We start from the raw sequence: 16,755 nt of genomic DNA, 5'->3' as shown, positions 1-16,755 counted from the left end.
CCGGGAGGCCCGTGGCACATACATGTTTTTGTCTGTATAAGACCCTTAAAATATATGGTGTTAAGGCAGAGGTCCGACAGTGTGCAAATGGGATCGGGAGTAAAGCTGGTTCTGTTTTCCAAGCAGCTGTTTTGCTGTAGTCGTTTTCTGACAGTCTCCACTGCTTTTCTTTGCAAACTCCTGAGATTACCATGACCTGGATGACTGAGAACCTACACAGACACACTGAGGCTTTCTTCTTTTGAAGTCGCCATTCATGATGTTCAAAGATGCACTCGAGTGGGATCTCAGTCCTCGATTTGATGTATCCATTTTTCTTGTATCCCACCTCTGCCCTCACGGTTTCCTTTGATACCATTGGCTTTATGCACCAGCTGTCCTGCAACATACTGGCTGCTTTTTCCCAGTTGTTTCTGTCTTTACTTGATTTTCACTTTACTTTAAAAAGTAATTGGTTAGCTTTAGATACCCAAAACTGCTTGGATTTGTTTAGGCAATACAAACAACTTGATTAGTTTTAGGTATTAAAAAGTACTTTTAGGCACTACAAAATACTACAACTATTAAATTAGGTTCAAATAACATGTATGATTATCTAGAGACTGGTGGTGGATCACCTTACCCCGTTGTCCTCTACTTGATAACCATCAAGTAACCTTGCACAGAGAAAAATGATGAGTTTGAAAGGACAGTGTGTGTGCAGCCTAACCACCAAAGGACACCTTAGAAAAGCCAGATTGAAACTTATTAGCCAAAGGACACGTCTACTTCTTTGGATGAAAATCTGATAGCTCACCTCCACCTGACCTCTATGGGTTCTGAATATACAGTGCAGGAGGTGACTCTCTTAGTTCATAACTGTGGGGAGGTACTTAGAATGTCCACCGAAGCTAAAAGGAGAGAAAACTGGGACTAAAACATCACAGAGGAAGGTGACTTCATTCTCTGCTAAGGATGCATTACCCCTCCGTAATAACAGCAAATGGTTACTTGCTGCTAGGAAAATGAATAATGGCTGCATTTCACTTAGACAAAGTGCTGGTATTTTACATACAGAGAAAACCTCTTTCTATCACTATTGCAGGAAACCTCATGTTAAAGTTCATTTTTGTTGTACCTCTCTGCCTGCCGTAGGTCAAAATACTGAATGTAACTTGTACTTCATGCTCAGCATCCAATCATTTCTTCGCACTTTACATGCTTTTTGCATTGAGGTTACCTTAGGAGAACTGTTCTGCTAGCATAAGAACAAGTTCGTGATGTTAATGGGACAGACAGCTTCAGATGTTGATAAACCCACTGACACAAAAGCGTTATTGTTAAAGAGATGAAGTAACAGAGCAGCGCAGTAAAACATCACCTGTAACGGATATGATAACATGTAAATGATATCAGGCTGTAAATTCTGCAGCAACCTCAACACTCGAAGATGCTGTTTTAACTGGGTTAAATGAGAGTTTATAGTCAGACAGCCTTACCCAGGCATTTACCAACCAGAGGTTATCAAATCTGGGCAATGTGAAATCCAATCAAGTACATCTACATGAAGTGCTCTGAGAGTCAGTCAAACAGTTGGAGTGTAAAGCACTGTACACTTTGTACTGTACACTCTGTACACTGAGCTACAACGATGGAAAGACAATTACAATTATCTGGTGACAATAAAACAATGTAAAGCCAGTAAATAGAGGACAGGCATGTAGGCACTGCAAGTCAAACTGCATGCCATAGTGTTGGTTGGTGTTTGTGTGTGTTTGTCACAGAAGAAGAATGTACTGTGTTATTATAATACCAATAGCCCAAGCAAGACAAATACAGGCTCAATGTTATAAGAATGTATAAAATTATTATTATATACCTTAAATATAAGAGGAAACAGTAAAACCTTAAACCTAAAATGAACATCCACATTTTTCCAGATGATTTTTTTTAATGTCCTGATATGTAAAGGAAAGAGAGTGTACTTTATGCTTTATACTTTTATACAGTTACCTTGATGTCCAATATTTAGGCCTCTGTGCATTAAAGGCTTGAAAAGCAAAATTAAAGTGCTGTAACTTCTGCTGGCAGTACGTTGCTCGTAGTAGGATTACTGTTGTGTTGCCTGGTGCAAATTTGGCATTTCAGGACAATGCTTTTCGATTAGTCATCATGGCTGCTTGTGATCTAATTTGCAGCACAAGGCAGATCACGACAGTGGCTTTATGAATATTCATACACTGTGCAAATACAGGCGTCTGTGCTCTCTGGGTAAACCGATGAAACCACATCAGGAACAGAAAATGCAATTTCCCTCTGAAGAGTAAAGATGGGTGGCGTTTTTCAATTCCTCTTCCTTTATTTCCTCCTACTCTCCCTGGCTGTCTCCTTCTCTGTGTTTGTGAAATAAAGTAATGAGGTAAGTGATCATACCATGGATAAATAATTCGACAGCTCGGGGGAGCGGCACAAATGCCAGGCAGGAAATGTGCGTGCCTGGCAGCTCTATAACAAACTGGCTGTCACTCCATGAAATGTCAAAGTGTAGGCCACGGTGATCACCCCAGCAGGTTGTCTGGGCGTACGCCGCGTGTTCTGCTGAGGACTCCCCCGCCTTTTCTTTTTTTGGAAGCCTTGACTTAGCCGTGGTGACAGAAGGAGGACGCACAGCTCATGAAAACACAATAGATGATGAGCAAGCCCTCCCAGAAGTGACTTGACCACAGTGAGAGAGATGAGCCTGTGGTGAGAGAGATGAGCCTGCGGTGACATTGCTCACCTTCCACAGGGAAGCAAAACTGGAGGTTATGAATTGAAAATGGCTTTTAAATATGTGAGTGAGTCCCAGCAGAAGCCGGTTACTATAAAAAGACATGCGGGCAGGGTTATGTCGACAGCAGGGATTTCCTCTTTCATGCCAGAGTCCTGCAATGTGCGCCCGTGTCAGGTTTCTGCCGTATGTGTAGGACAAATAAGCACTAACCTGTTTGACAGCAGGTTTGAATGAGCATAATTGATCACTGTCACAATATACTCCTGGAATAAAAGGTGAGGAGGCAGCCTTGAATGAAACTCTGGGTGAAAGTTTAGAATAGAAGAATCGCCCTTTATTGTTAGTTTGGATTAGACCCAAGCCGATCAAAGGTTTACAGTAAACTAAGAGCATTACAGGGGAGTGGGGCACTTCAGCATGACTCCCTTGTTATGAAAAAAATGAGAGAGGCGTTGACGTGTGAAATGTCACTGTTTTGGTCAGTTTTTTTTCTTCCAGAAAACCTCATGGTGAACTGGGCAGCAACTAAACCTTCTGCTCGAATGGCAAACAACAGAATGTATTCCACTTTTCAACAATTTTTTAATTTTAGTGCATTAAAGTATGCAAAAGCATTGTCCCATCTCAACACAGGGGGGATTGTGACACGGACCTCAGCAGCACAGACTTCCTACGCCAGGAACCATAATTCAAAGAGAGATAGCAGATTTTCTTCATTATTTGTATCTGCCGTTTGTATCTTTTTAATACATTTTGTGCATATTTGCAATCAAATTAAATGCCTTTAGTAGTCTTTTTGTATCTCTTTCTTTAATGTTTTGTATGTCATTTTGCATCCCTTTGTGGTTGTTTATTATAATTCCGCTGTTTTTGACCAGTTTTGGTAATTTTATAATTGTTTAGCAAATTTATCTAGTTATTTTGTGCCTATTTAGTCATTTTGCATCCCTTTGTAGTCCTTTTTTGTATCCATTTTCATTTTGTATTGCTTTGAAGCTGTTTTATGTGTCATGGATATTTTTGGGAGTGTTTTGTCTTTTCTTTGTAGACATTTTGCACCTCATGAGTTGCTTTGTGTCTCTTTGTTTCTTTTTCATGCATTTGTAGATACGTCGCATCTATTTTTTTTGTCACTTTGCTGCACTCTGTTTTTCAACTCTTTGTAGTCCTTTTTTGCCACAAGCCAATTACTTAAAATGCAGAATGGGAGAAGTTTCTTCTTAATAATCGAATCGATTTTAAATTTCTTATTGTTGACTTATAAAATCCTAAATAATATGGCCCCCGATTACTTAGCGGATCTCCTCTGTCTGTGTAGCCCTAAGAGAGCTCTAAGATCATCGGGTCAACTGCTCGGCTGAAGACCAGAGGAGACCGTGCCTTTGCCACTGCCGCACCCAAATTATGGAATAATCTTCCTCTTGACATTCGCGCATCAGATTCTATCCAATCTTTTAAATCACGTTTAAAAACGTTCTTGTTTAATCTGGCATTTAAGGCTAATTAGTGTGGTTTTTATCTGGCTCTGCATTTATATTATGTAATTATTTTATATCTGTAATTTAGATTTTATATTCAGATTTTATCTGTATCATCGTTTTACTGGAAAGCACTTTGGTGTACTTAGGTCTTTAAATGTGCTATACAAATAAATTTGATATGATATGACGATAATAAAAGAAGCTTGTACTAAAATTCATTATATTTACTACCTTGATTGCTGAAAAGCATGATTGAGTTCAATAAATGCATCAATAATGTGTGAATTAAATAATATAGTATATTTGTATGATTGCTTCCATCATAAGTTGTTAATATTAATACCTGGATTTCAAGATGTTTTCTTAATTTGATTTGACTGGAGGATCCGGTTGCCTGAATACAGATACCAGCAGGTCAGCTGTTTTGGTCTGAATGCCTCCTTTGCTTGTGTTTAGTGGGTAATCCCTGGCTGCCCCTCCTGTGGATACAAATCACGATGTTCTCTTTCCCATGTGACCGCCCCTGTTTGTCTGAGCAGGGAGAGCTGAAGCCGAAGACCGCTCTGATTGGCTTAATGAAGGACTGCGCTAAGGTAAACACACTCACCCAAACACTAACAGGAAGTGCTGGGATTTTTCTTTACAAAATAAATGCATGTGTTAAATGGGCCGATTACTACAGCAACACCTATTACAAACAACAATTCAATTCAGTTTTCAATTCAGTTTTATTTATATAGCGTAAAATCACAACAACAGTCACCTCAAGGTGCTTTATATTATAACACACCTGTGAACTGGCAGAATTTGGTGAGTATGTTTTATGTTGTTGTGTTATCATTGTTAATTATTCATTTTTCATTTTTTAAGTTGCTGATTAACTAATATTTTCAGATGACAAAGAATTTTAAACATGTAACATAAAGCAATTTAACAGGCACACAAAATTCTGTTTTTCAGTAGGAAAATTTCTCAGCAAGTCTTTCACCCAAAATCAAACTGCTCAACCTGAGCTGTGCCACTGATGTACTGTACTCATTTCTAACCCTATCCATCCTGGTCGCTCCTAATGGAAATCTTATCATTTTTATCTGTTCGTCCCACCATACATCATAGCAGGTTTGACCGTCATCTCGTAAACCTTCCTTTTCACTCTTGCTGCCATCCTTCTGTCACAAATCCCCCCTGATACTTGTCTCCACCTGCCTACACTTTCTTCTTCATGTCTCGTGTGGACTGTGCACTGCTTTGGATGGTTGATACTCAACTATGTTCACTGCCTCTGCTCCTTGCAGCTTCACTGCTACACACCTGTATTCTGTCTTGCATTCATCTACCTCCATTTCTCCTGGCTCTCTTCCACCTGCTCCCTACTCCCACTATGAAGAACAATGTCATCTGCGAACATCATAGTCAGCAGAAATGTCTGCCTGGCCTCCTCTGTCAGTCTGTCGTTAACATTATAAACAAAAAGGGGGTCAGAACAGATCCCTAATACACCCCAACTTAAACAGTAGTGTGTTTATTAGATATAATTCAGATGGATTTTAATTCCAAATTTTTTGCTTTATGTTTACTAAGGGTGAAAGTGAAGTTTTCTTTTTTAGCTTTTATTTTGACGTCCCTTGCCCGGAAGTACACCCTGTTCGTGCACGTTCGCTTCACCAAAACATCATCGAGCAGCAAACAAACGGCTGCGAAGCTACGATGTTTTCTGTTTTCACCAACCGGAGAGACAAAAAGGACGGAAGAAAACGGTGCGGGTGTGCCTCAGCGTGACCGACATCTTAGCAGCGAGTAGCCAAAAGGAGACCTGTGCGAGTGTTTTCTTCCCGGGGCTGCCGCCGGAGAGCTGTGCCTCGACAAGGCTGGGCGGGGTGATGTTTAGGTTCCGGTATAAAGGCAGCGACAAAATGGGAACCAGACGAGATGTGAAGCCGGCAGCCCGCGCTGTGCTCTTATCTCGGAGACTAGAATGAGAAGTTGGTCGCCCGGGTGTGAAAGGGCGGCGGTATAACCGTCTGGGGAGGCCACTGGCGGGGGAGAAGCGTGTCGCTGCCGCGTCCCTCCGCCCCTCATCCGCCAGTACCATGAGGACGATCTTTACATTCTGCTGTCTTTTCCTTATTACCGGCGGATCGGACCGGGCGTGGGCCACCGGAAACCTCACTGTCGATGGCAGCAACAGGACCAACGCGACGGCCGACAGCAGCAGCAGGTATATCACAATCGGGGACGGGTCATTGCAGGAGTTCGAGTTCCCTGAATACACCAACGGCGTGATTGTAATCTCCAGCCGATACCGGAGCGCCGCGGCCGCCAGGACCGGCCGCCAGAGCTTAAAGCAGACTGTGAGAGTTCACTCCTTGGAACCAGAGGTGCTCTCGATAATCAACGTGACGGACGGCGGCCACGGAGGACAGGCTCAGAGCTACATCATCAACATCCGCTCTGGGCTGCCGGGCAGGGCTCAGCTGCAGATCCAGCTGCTGGACCTGGACCAGGGCTCGGTGCCGGTTCTGATTGAGGAGAGGACAGATTACTGCATCAAAGTGGAGCCCAGTGAGGATGACCCGGCCACCCGGCTCATCCAGTCGGGTGGTCTGTCCCATTTCTCTGAGAACCCCGTTCTTTTTGCCTTGCTGCCCCTCATCTTTGTCAACAAGTGTGCCTTTGGGTGCAAGGTGGAGGTGGAGGTGCTGCGGGGCCTGCTGAAGAGCCCCATGCCGTTGCTCCTAGGCGCACTGGGTCAGTTCCTGGTGATGCCTTTATATGCCTACTGTGTGTCCCAGTTGGCCTCACTGCCCAAGGCACTCGCTCTGGGGTTGGTCATCACCTGTTCTGCCCCAGGTGGAGGGGGAGGATACCTGTACAGCCTGCTGCTCGGAGGCGACGTCACCCTAGCCATCTCCATGACGCTGGTCTCCACAGTGGTGGCGGCGGCAGCCATGCCTTTGTCGTCAGCCCTGTACGGTTGGCTTCTGGGTGTCCATGCTGCCCTGCACGTGCCCTTTGTGAAGATCTTGGGCACCTTGCTGTTCATCGCTATCCCCATCTCACTGGGCATGCTGGTGAAGCTGCGGCTGCCTGCCCTCACTCGCGTCCTGCTGGCGCTCATCCAACCCTTCAGCTTCGTGCTCATTGTGGGCGGCATCTTCATGGCCTACCAAATGGGAGCGTCCATCCTGGCTAACGTCCAGCCCCAAATCGTGGTCGTTGGGATTACGGTGCCTTTGCTGGGCCTGGTGGTCGGGGCTGTCCTGGCCAAGCTGGCGGGCCTTTCTCCGCCACAGAGGAAGACGGTCAGCATCGAGGTGGGCGTCCAGAACAGCCTGCTGGCTCTCGCGGTCATGCAGCTGTCTTTCCGGCGACTGGAGGCAGACTTTGCGTCGCAGGCGCCCTTCATCGTGGCCCTCAGCAGCACCTCGGAGATGCTGCTCATCGTGCTGGGATACGTCACCCAGCGGAGGCTGTGCGGCTCGGCCGTCCCCAGGAGCGACGCCTGATTGTAGCTGCAGTTTTGCTCTTAACGTTTTTTGAAGAATGAACCGTTTGAATCCTGTGGAAAGCTGGTGTCCCTCTGTCTCAGCCTCAAGACGCCCAACAATCACCAACCCAACATCACTGTTGTTGTACACAGGACAGTGAATGGACTTTTTATGGGACTTTTGTTGTCGTTTTGGTATTTTTTTCATGAAAACCAAAGGCCTTTTACCCCTTTTTGTGTTTATTTTCCAGTACGTACTTTTTCAGATAAGATTATACTGTGAGGTAAATGTAAATATTCTTAAGAAGACAAATCCCTATTAAAAGAAAAGATATTTTTCTACCAGATTACTTTTTTTTTTTTTTTTTTTTTTTTTTTTTTTGTGATCAAAAAGCAAAGACTGATATTTGTATCATGTTTACAAGCGGTCCATGTGTCTTAGCCTGTGGAGGGGGACGTTTTGTGGGGTGGGGTTAAAGTGGAAACTTTTGTGACTCAAACAGGAACATGGTGAAATTATTTTGAAAGTATTTGCCTCTGATTGTGTGTCCGGGATCTTTAAATCCATGTACTTGAATATTTGCAAGGAGAAATTCAGAAAAAGTCAATAAAAAAAAAATTCTTGTTAAAGCAGAACTTGGCTTGTTGAGTGTGTGTGTGTATGCATGCATGTGAGCATGTGCCAGAGAAAACCTACCAAACAGGTCAGTGCCCTCTGAGGCCCAACAGGCTGTTTGTTGAAGTTAACGGCAGCCAGGCTGCTTTCACACAGTCACGACCTTTATAAATGTTTGGTTTCGCTTTGACGTGAAGATGGTGAAACTGACTGTTGAGTGTTTTAATACTGAAACTTTCGTTTTTGCCTCTTTCAAATTGTGTAATCAACCACACAGTTAGTGAGGGGCTTTCTTTGGGCTAAGCCATTCATATGTAATTAGGACAAAGTGTGGTACATCGATGTGCTTAGAGGAAGCAAATATATTTGAAACCACTGAACAGTTCACCAGATGGCTCCAGTAGCACCTTGGTGTTAGTGCACCAGGATTTCACAGGCACTGTAACTCACCTTCAAGCACATATGAGTGATATTCTTCATATAAGTGCAACTGTGACAGTAAGATTTTTACTTTTGCAAACAGTGTTTACTTATATTCAGTTTGATTGCTACAGTGGGGTCAACAGGGTTTAGTTTGACTTGCTTTTAGTGTTAAGACAATTTAATCATCTACTATAATAAGAGATTGATCAAATCGAGGAATCGGTGACCGTGTTACATTATCTAAAAACATCAAGTTTTAAGTTTATGAGGTCCCAGCTGTGCCAAAATTCACATTCACTCCATGTCGACTGCATAAGCGACCAAACATTTGTCTGTATTTCACCTCTGATGAAACGGCTTCGACAAATATACCGTCGTGCTGTGATTTTGGTTTCCTAAAAAAGTATTTGTGTGTGTCAATCCATCATGTTACACTTCCTCTAATTTCCCCGTGTTGTTTGTCCAGTGAAGTTCCACATAGCCAGGCTTTCTTTGTCACTGCTGAAGCGAACCGAAGCTGAAAAGACGACACGCGTTTGCCACGTCTGTACATAATTTTGACACAATTGCAACATCATATAAAAAGCTTTAGTGTTTACCCTACGGGTGGCTGTCTCTGAAAAACGTGCTGCTGGGAGGTTTTCCAAATGATTGTGTTTTTTTAGTGCTTGAAGCATAACACGCCTCACTTGGGCTGATGATAAAAGTGTAAAAAAAGGAAACAAAACCAGTTTTCTGAACTGTCGTAGTGTTACAGGTGAGCTTGGATTTTTTTGTGTGTGACTTCCCGAAACCTCAAAAAACTCACTCTGGCTGACTGAAGTATTGAATGCAAGCTCGAAATTCAGAGTTTGCACAGCACCACAGAAACTCCCCTTCCTGCAGCTCTTTTGCAAAACATGCAAGTTTAGATGTGCATTTCCTGTTTACAGCACCAGGCTTTTATGTGCCTTCATTAGGAAACTCTCTGGGAGTGATTTGTGGTGGAAAAACAAAGGCCTGGCCTGCTGCAGATTTCAGAGAGCTCTCAGGAGGGAGGTGCAGCTGTAAAACTGCCAGACCTCTGCTTCAACTTGCAGAGGAGCACGAGGCCAAGAGATCCACGTTTCTTACAGAACAACCACCAAAAGAAGAAGAAGAGAAACATGGGATGTCTGAGTCACGACTGCTTTTTTCTTCCCTCTAATATTAAAACATGTGTCGTTTAGCCAGCAGAGGCCAAATGTGACCCAGATAAGTGTAAATGCAATAATGGGGTCAATGAAAATGAACCTTTGTCACAATATAAGCCTCTTTGACTGTTACGCATTCAGAGAATGGAGAGGGGGGTTTGCCTTTAACTGATTTGTAAACATTCATAAATTCTTTTTTAAAAGTAATATTTGTTTTGAAAAATATTAAATTAAAAGTATATAAGGAAATAATAATTATTAATATAATTAAATATTTAATGTGTTTTTATTTATTTTTATTATTTAATTGATTTATATTTTTACTTTTGTATTGCTTTTGAGTAACATCAATAAAACTTTTACCACTACTACGACTAATAATAATACGTAGGAGAAGAATTAGTTTTTTAAAAATAGGCTACCTGATTAATAATAGTAAATTTTATTTCTGTAGAACAATTAGCAAAAATTGCTGCATGTATAGTAGCACAAGGATAATTTCATTTTATTAAAATTAATAAATTAAATCTCATTTCAAGAACAGTTTAATTTAATTATTACTGAACTGAATAATAATTCATACCTTATAATTAATTAATATAATTTGTCAGCTCTAAAGGACTGATTATCTTAACTGTAGTTGCGTGCACAACTGCATTTTGAGACAAAAAGCAAATACTAAATACGTAATAGAACTGCAAATAAATCTAGTAAAAAGTAAAGTATTGTTTCCTGAAATGTTTTAGTGTAAAGGTGTTATAGTACTGGATTACTTCAGTAAAGTACAAGTATGCCAAAAAGTGTTAATTTACTTCTCACTTAGCTTAACATGTGAGCCAAAAAGCAAAACCGGGAAAAAATACAATGTAAGTACATTAAAATGCAGGTAATCCTGACACGGGAACACACAACGTCATGTTACTAAGATGATAACAAAACCAAGTGGATCAGGTCAACAGATTTATTTACAAATAGAGTGATTTCAGCAGTTTACCAAGTTTGTATATGTAACACTTTTACTCTGATGCAGGCAGGTAAATATACAAAAGTACTGGCAGTAAGTAAGTGCAGGTTAAAGCAACAAATGTTTTTCCAAGAGCATGAAGTTACCACAAACAGGTGAAATAAACTGACAAAAGTGAAGAAGAAAAAACACGTTTCTGCACTGCAGGAGAGCTGGAATGATGTTAGACAGGTATTTAACGAGATCACAGGTGCAGCAGGTGACCACACCTCCACAGTATTCAGAGAGAGATAGCATCAAATATGTATGTCACAATCATCTGTGACAGATGTGGTGTTTTTGTGGTGTGTTGTCACCTTTGTTTCAAATTGATAAGAGTAACTGATTCTCAGAGCTGAGGGGACTGGGCAGCATAAGGTGTTAGGACATTTGATTAGGAATTTGAAATATAAAGTGGAACTATAGCATGAAGTGATCTGAAAATAATGAGTATAATGTTTAACTGGATTCTGTAGCAAATGGGCTGGAGTGATGCATTTCCTGCGCTGAGTGTGGACAGGAAACGGCTGCGTCATTCAGGCCTGTACACAATGAATTGCAATAATCTAATGAGGAGCAAATGAGGGTGTGGATACGTGTTCAGTTGTATTATTCTGAAGCATTGATCGTACACTGGTAGTATTTCTAATCTGTATAAAGCAGGACTGCACGAGATCTGACATGCTGGTTGAAACTGAGATGGTGATAGGAAATAATGCTCAGATTTCTAGCTAACTCATTTGTGTTGGGTATCTAAAGGGAATCTGGATTTGTGTTTTTCTAAAAATATGCAGCTGGCAATAATTAACATAACAATATCAGGACGCTTGTAATGTGCATAAAACAGGTCAAAAGACTGAGCCCGGTAGGACCCCACACGAGGTCATGAGGGCAGCTGATGAGGTAAGTGATCACTCTGATAAGTAGGAGCAGCAAATAGAGCTTCTGTGCTCAGAGCTGGATCTCTTTGCCTGAAATGGCAATTTTAGGGATATCTATTCTTGATACAGATCATAGGTAGGAAGTTTTAGCTCACAGGGATATTGATACATATGCTGAAACTTTGAGCATGCTTAACATGGGTATCTAATATCGACAGAAAATAATAAAAATCAGAATAGGTTGATTCTAAGGTGAGCTTTAGGTGTGTGGTATATTAAGGTCAGCTTCGGGTCAGGAAAGCTTTAGGTTCAGGTTAGGATTTAGCTGTGACTGACAGGCCTAGTGCTGCGTGTGTGTTTGTGCCCTGAGGTATCAGTTGGGGCTGTTCTTAAGGAGGCTGACAGGTGATGACGCTCAGTCTTGCTGCCTTGCTGCTGCTGTTGCAGATAAACTCCTCTCTGAACATCAGCACTACTGTTTATATTCCTATCCTGCACATTAGCGCCACAATGGGAAGAGAGGGCTCTTAAAAATTCATGAGGAACCACTGCATTAAGTTTTCATGAGTTCCTTTCACCGGCTCCCATGGGATGGTTTTCCTGCTGCCTGCTCTGCAGCAATAAAACTGGGAAATCCAGAAAACACATGAGTGGCTGAGGGGAAAGGAAGTGAGGTAGATCTAAACCGAAGACTAGATGGAGCCTGCTGCTGTACAGTCATTGTTACAGCGCGATTTGGTAAGGTGTGGCACTCAGCAGGCCACTCCTGATGTGAGTGAAAATCATATTTGTTCAACTATTAACCCTGTGGAGTCTCTGCCATTTTAATCTTCCCCTTCCCTCTCGTGCCTCCCCTTTGAACTAAATTGTGTTCTGTGTATTCAAAAATGTAACTGATGTCATGTTTATGGTTTATGGTATCTGTTTTTAGACCATAGTGTGAAAAATGTTCCAGAATAAAACTGTGTTGAGAATGAACTGGACCTCTCAGCTGTGTTTACAAAGTTAAAACGTTATAATGAAGTTATGACATGGCCTGCTGTGGGGTACAGGTCAACCTGTCAGTTTTAAAGTGACACTCGATTACAGGATTGAGACCATAGAGTCATTGGGTAAGTAAATACTGAGGTCACAGATCAAGGGTCATTCCCTGATACACTTCCAAATAATTAGAGCTCATTTTAAAGGAACAAGAGTTGCCCCCTGCTGGCCATTACAAAAACTTAAGCACTGGCTTCCCATTTTTAGACCTTGGCAGTAAATCAATTTTTTTATATACAGCCTATGAGAGAAACCAGGAAACATACACATTGGAGAAGCATGCCACCTTTGACTGATCTGGACAGGGACCGATCAGTCCCTACATCTAGCTGGTGTTGCCCAAAAGCAGGTTGCAGCATTATTTGGAGTGAGCCATGGTACCATCTCCAGAGTAAATGCCAAGTTCTTTATAAAGGGGGATCCCTGACAGGCCTCTCAAGAAGGCAACACCACAAGAAGACAGTTTCTTCGCCCTGTAAGCACTTAGGACCTGTAGGCTTCTTCGACATATTTACAATCGAGGTTTGCAGAACGATATGGCTGACCGCTCTACACCCAGACAATCCGGAAAGGACTGCATGCAGCCAGTCTCCAGCCTTACAGGGCTACTAGGATCCCACTGAACACTTGTGGGATCAGCTTGAACATGCTCTTTGTGGTAGAGTGACCAACACAACCGCATTGGTTGACTTGAGAAAAATGCTGGTTGAAAAAATGGGATGCACCCAACGGCAGTGTGTGAACAAGCAGGTGACCAGCAGGCTGTTCTAGCAGTGTATGGTTCTTCCACATGCCTCTGTGGTCCTTGTCTGTTAAATTAAGAACTTGTTAAATGACCTGTATGTATTGTTTGTTCAGACTTTAATCATCCAAATCAATAAACAATAACAAATAAAGATCAATAGCAGAATAAGGTGTTTGGGACTGGTAGAGAAGTTTTGGCAGAGTTTTTCATGGGCGCAACCTGCATACTCAACTCTGCTTCTCAACTCTGCTTCTCAACTCTGCTTCTCAACCCACAAATGCATTTTTCTTATTAATGTGGCACCACTGACGGGGAAATAAACAGGCTTTCCAACACCATAAGGTCAGTACAACAAAGAAATAACTGCTAAGCTTATATTGAACGGTATTGCAGTACCTTGGGAAATATTGAACATGTAACTCTCACAGTACACTGACAAAAATGCTGTATGAAAACAAAGATACTTACATTACAGTAACGCCTCTCCTTTTACGCTGTGTGCCCTGATTACTGTAAATACCAGTCTGGTAATAGTATAACTGTAGAGCTTCATCAAGCATAAACATGCAAAAAGAGTTTTCTTTACTTAAGTCACATTTTTATGCTTTCAATAAATGAAATACTTTCAGGTTTTTTTTTTGGTTTTTTTTACCTCTTTAATTCATCATCCTGAAATAGAATAATTGTTTTATTCTGGAGAATTTTCTGTTTTAAAGTTCTCTGTGAAGAAGAAAAATGTAACACCTGACAGATCAGAATAGAATAGAATGGAATAGCCCTTTATTTTCATTCTACAAATACAATTAAAATGTGTATATGTATACTTTAAATGTGGAGTACTTTTACTCAAGTACAGCCTTTGAACATTTCTTCAAGTACTGAACTTCGCAGCTGAAATCTGGCAAAGAGGAAATGGAGGAAAAGTCAATGCTTTGTGACATGTTGTATTCACTTCACTTCTGCTGCTTTGTGCACGAGTGGATTAAACTCATTGGAAAAAAAATACAGAGTTTGTAACCATATCATTAGAAGGTGCAGGTGAAGTGAGATTTACAATGCACAGTCAGAAGTTATTGGAAAATAGCATCATAATAAGATTAAGCATTTCCCTTATTTTCTACCATATATACAGTTCCAGCAATGTATGTTCATATTAAACCTGGGTAAAGCTTCAAATAATGAGGTCAGTTTATGTGTAAGTGATAGTATAGCCTCAGATTGGCTGGATTTAGACAGCTTTTTAAAAAACTTGTGGCTCTGTCATGTCAGAGATAGCAGATATCCCACAGAAGAAGCTAGATAGCATCTAAATACTCAAGAACGCTCAGTGCTTCCAGGGGGGCTCCTGAGATCACCCAGAATAAATGATGCCTGAAAATGTAAAGTCTGTGGCAGTTTTTTAAACACAATTTTTATTGAAGACGTAGCGCCGCTTTACAAAACAAACAGTAATAGACAAGAAGGCGGGAGGTGGCCTTATGGAAAGAGAAGCTATAACAGCCTATTTCAGACAGAGAAAAAAGCTCAAGGACTGAACCAAGGACCAGTGGAAGGATTATTTTAAACCGCTCTAGTATATGCCAAGCGTTAATAGCCTGATGAAAACTTGTTAACATTTATGCAGAAGAACCCATAAAATTTAAAAATAGCATTCATAAAGAGTACAGAATAACAATACATTATTCTGACTATTACAGAATAATAATACAGATACTGTCATGAAATCAATATCCTTAGTATCCTTATTTTCTTATTATATTGTTTTATGAACTTTAATAATGAAGGCTTGTAGAGCAAGGCCACTTTTGACTCACAAACTAAGTGCTCAGCCAGACTAAAAAACAGGAAGTTTTAGTGCACAGGCATATTAATAGATAAGACACAGAAAAGAGGAACTTTCCATATAAGCAATGTTTGAAACTGTGTGTGACGTCTGAAGTACAGAAATAACACCATATAAGACACATGTTGAGCTAAAAATGTTAGAGCTCTTGCAACTGGCGTTTGAGCCGTGCAGGGGTCTCTCTCTTCCGGAAGATGATTGAATAAAAAGAAATATAGATGTTTTAACACACTATGAGTCAGTTTTCTCTGTTCTCTCATGGGGACAAAAGAATCGGGGTTAATAATACAGAGCGCTATGATAAATTGGAGCCACTCCTGCATGGTAAACATCACGAGGCCAAGAAGCGAGAGCAATGACCTGCGCTCTGTGTCAATTATTTATTGTATTCTTATCCCAACACTAACAGCTCTCCTAAATGGCAAGAAAAGTTCCTTGCTTAGAGTTCTCCGTTGAAAGCTTTGGGCAAATAGTGATAATAGTAAATGGCAGTACTGCTGTGCTGTCTCTGATTGAAAACTTAAATGGAAAAGAAGGTTGCATGGCTATTTGAATGTTTGTGGTCATGATACATGGTAGCAGGCAGGTTTCAAGAGACCTGCCTGCTACCTTTAAAAGACCTTTAAAAACCCTTTTTGTTTAAAATTTAGGTTTTGTTTAATTTCCAACAGATGAAAATATCAGAGGGACAACTCAGGGTGAGCCATATGGAGAGGCAAGGTTTGGATGGTTTGGGAATGTGCAGAGGAGGGAGGGTGGTAAATATTAATTAATATTTTTTGTAATGAAAAAATATACCTCAAACGTTCTTTATGAAATGAGTGACTCTTTTGTACTGACTGTCATTTCTTTTTTATTCACAGCCTATAGAACATTTAAACAACAGAAGCAGACCCAAAGTGCTTTAGAGACAAGAACATTATCATTCCAGGTTTGCACCCCCGCCTCTAGAGGTCAAAAGTATTGATAATGGTATTTGTAATACTGGCCCTGTATTTACTTCGTATCAGATCTATACAATAATTTGTGGTATTGCACAGCACCAGTTCATGGATGTTGTGAACGAGGACATACAGGAGGGTGAAATTGAGGAGACACTGCTCCTCAGTGGAGACACCTATAGGAAGCAACTGAAAGAAAAAGACACAGTAATATGTACACAGTTCAACCTTTTGGTTTTCATATTATTTATATCTTTAAAAAAATAATAATGATAAATAAAATAACGAAACAAAACCATTAAAATAAACGAAAAGACTAAAGAAATAAAGCAAACCTTTATGAACTCACTCCGGCATATTTTCTGTTTGG

The 16,755-nt window shown here is 41.0% G+C and overlaps 1 protein-coding gene across 1 annotated transcript; it reads left to right on the top strand.

The window, feature by feature from the left end:
- Nucleotides 1-5,882: 5,882 nt before the first annotated feature.
- On the top strand, nt 5,883-8,356 carry slc10a3 (solute carrier family 10 member 3). The gene has a single exon (XM_085280739.1). It carries the CDS (start codon nt 6,324-6,326, stop codon nt 7,737-7,739), a length of 1,416 nt encoding a protein of 471 aa, XP_085136865.1. The 5' UTR covers nt 5,883-6,323; the 3' UTR covers nt 7,740-8,356.
- Nucleotides 8,357-16,755: the final 8,399 nt, after the last annotated feature.

The sequence above is a fragment of the Mchenga conophoros genome, linkage group LG7 (assembly GCF_057382185.1).
Source record: "Mchenga conophoros isolate Kocher_MC1m ecotype Shallow Benthic linkage group LG7, M_conophoros_male_GT1.1, whole genome shotgun sequence".
NCBI classification, from domain to species: Eukaryota; Metazoa; Chordata; class Actinopteri; order Cichliformes; family Cichlidae; genus Mchenga; species Mchenga conophoros.
Note: the sequence above shows the minus strand (reverse complement) of the source record. Positions and strands in the feature narration are given on the sequence as shown.

Coding starts and splice junctions, on each gene's coding strand:
- slc10a3 (XM_085280739.1), top strand. CDS start 6,324: ATGAGGACGATCTTTACATTCTGCTGTCTTTTCCTTATTACCGGCGGA.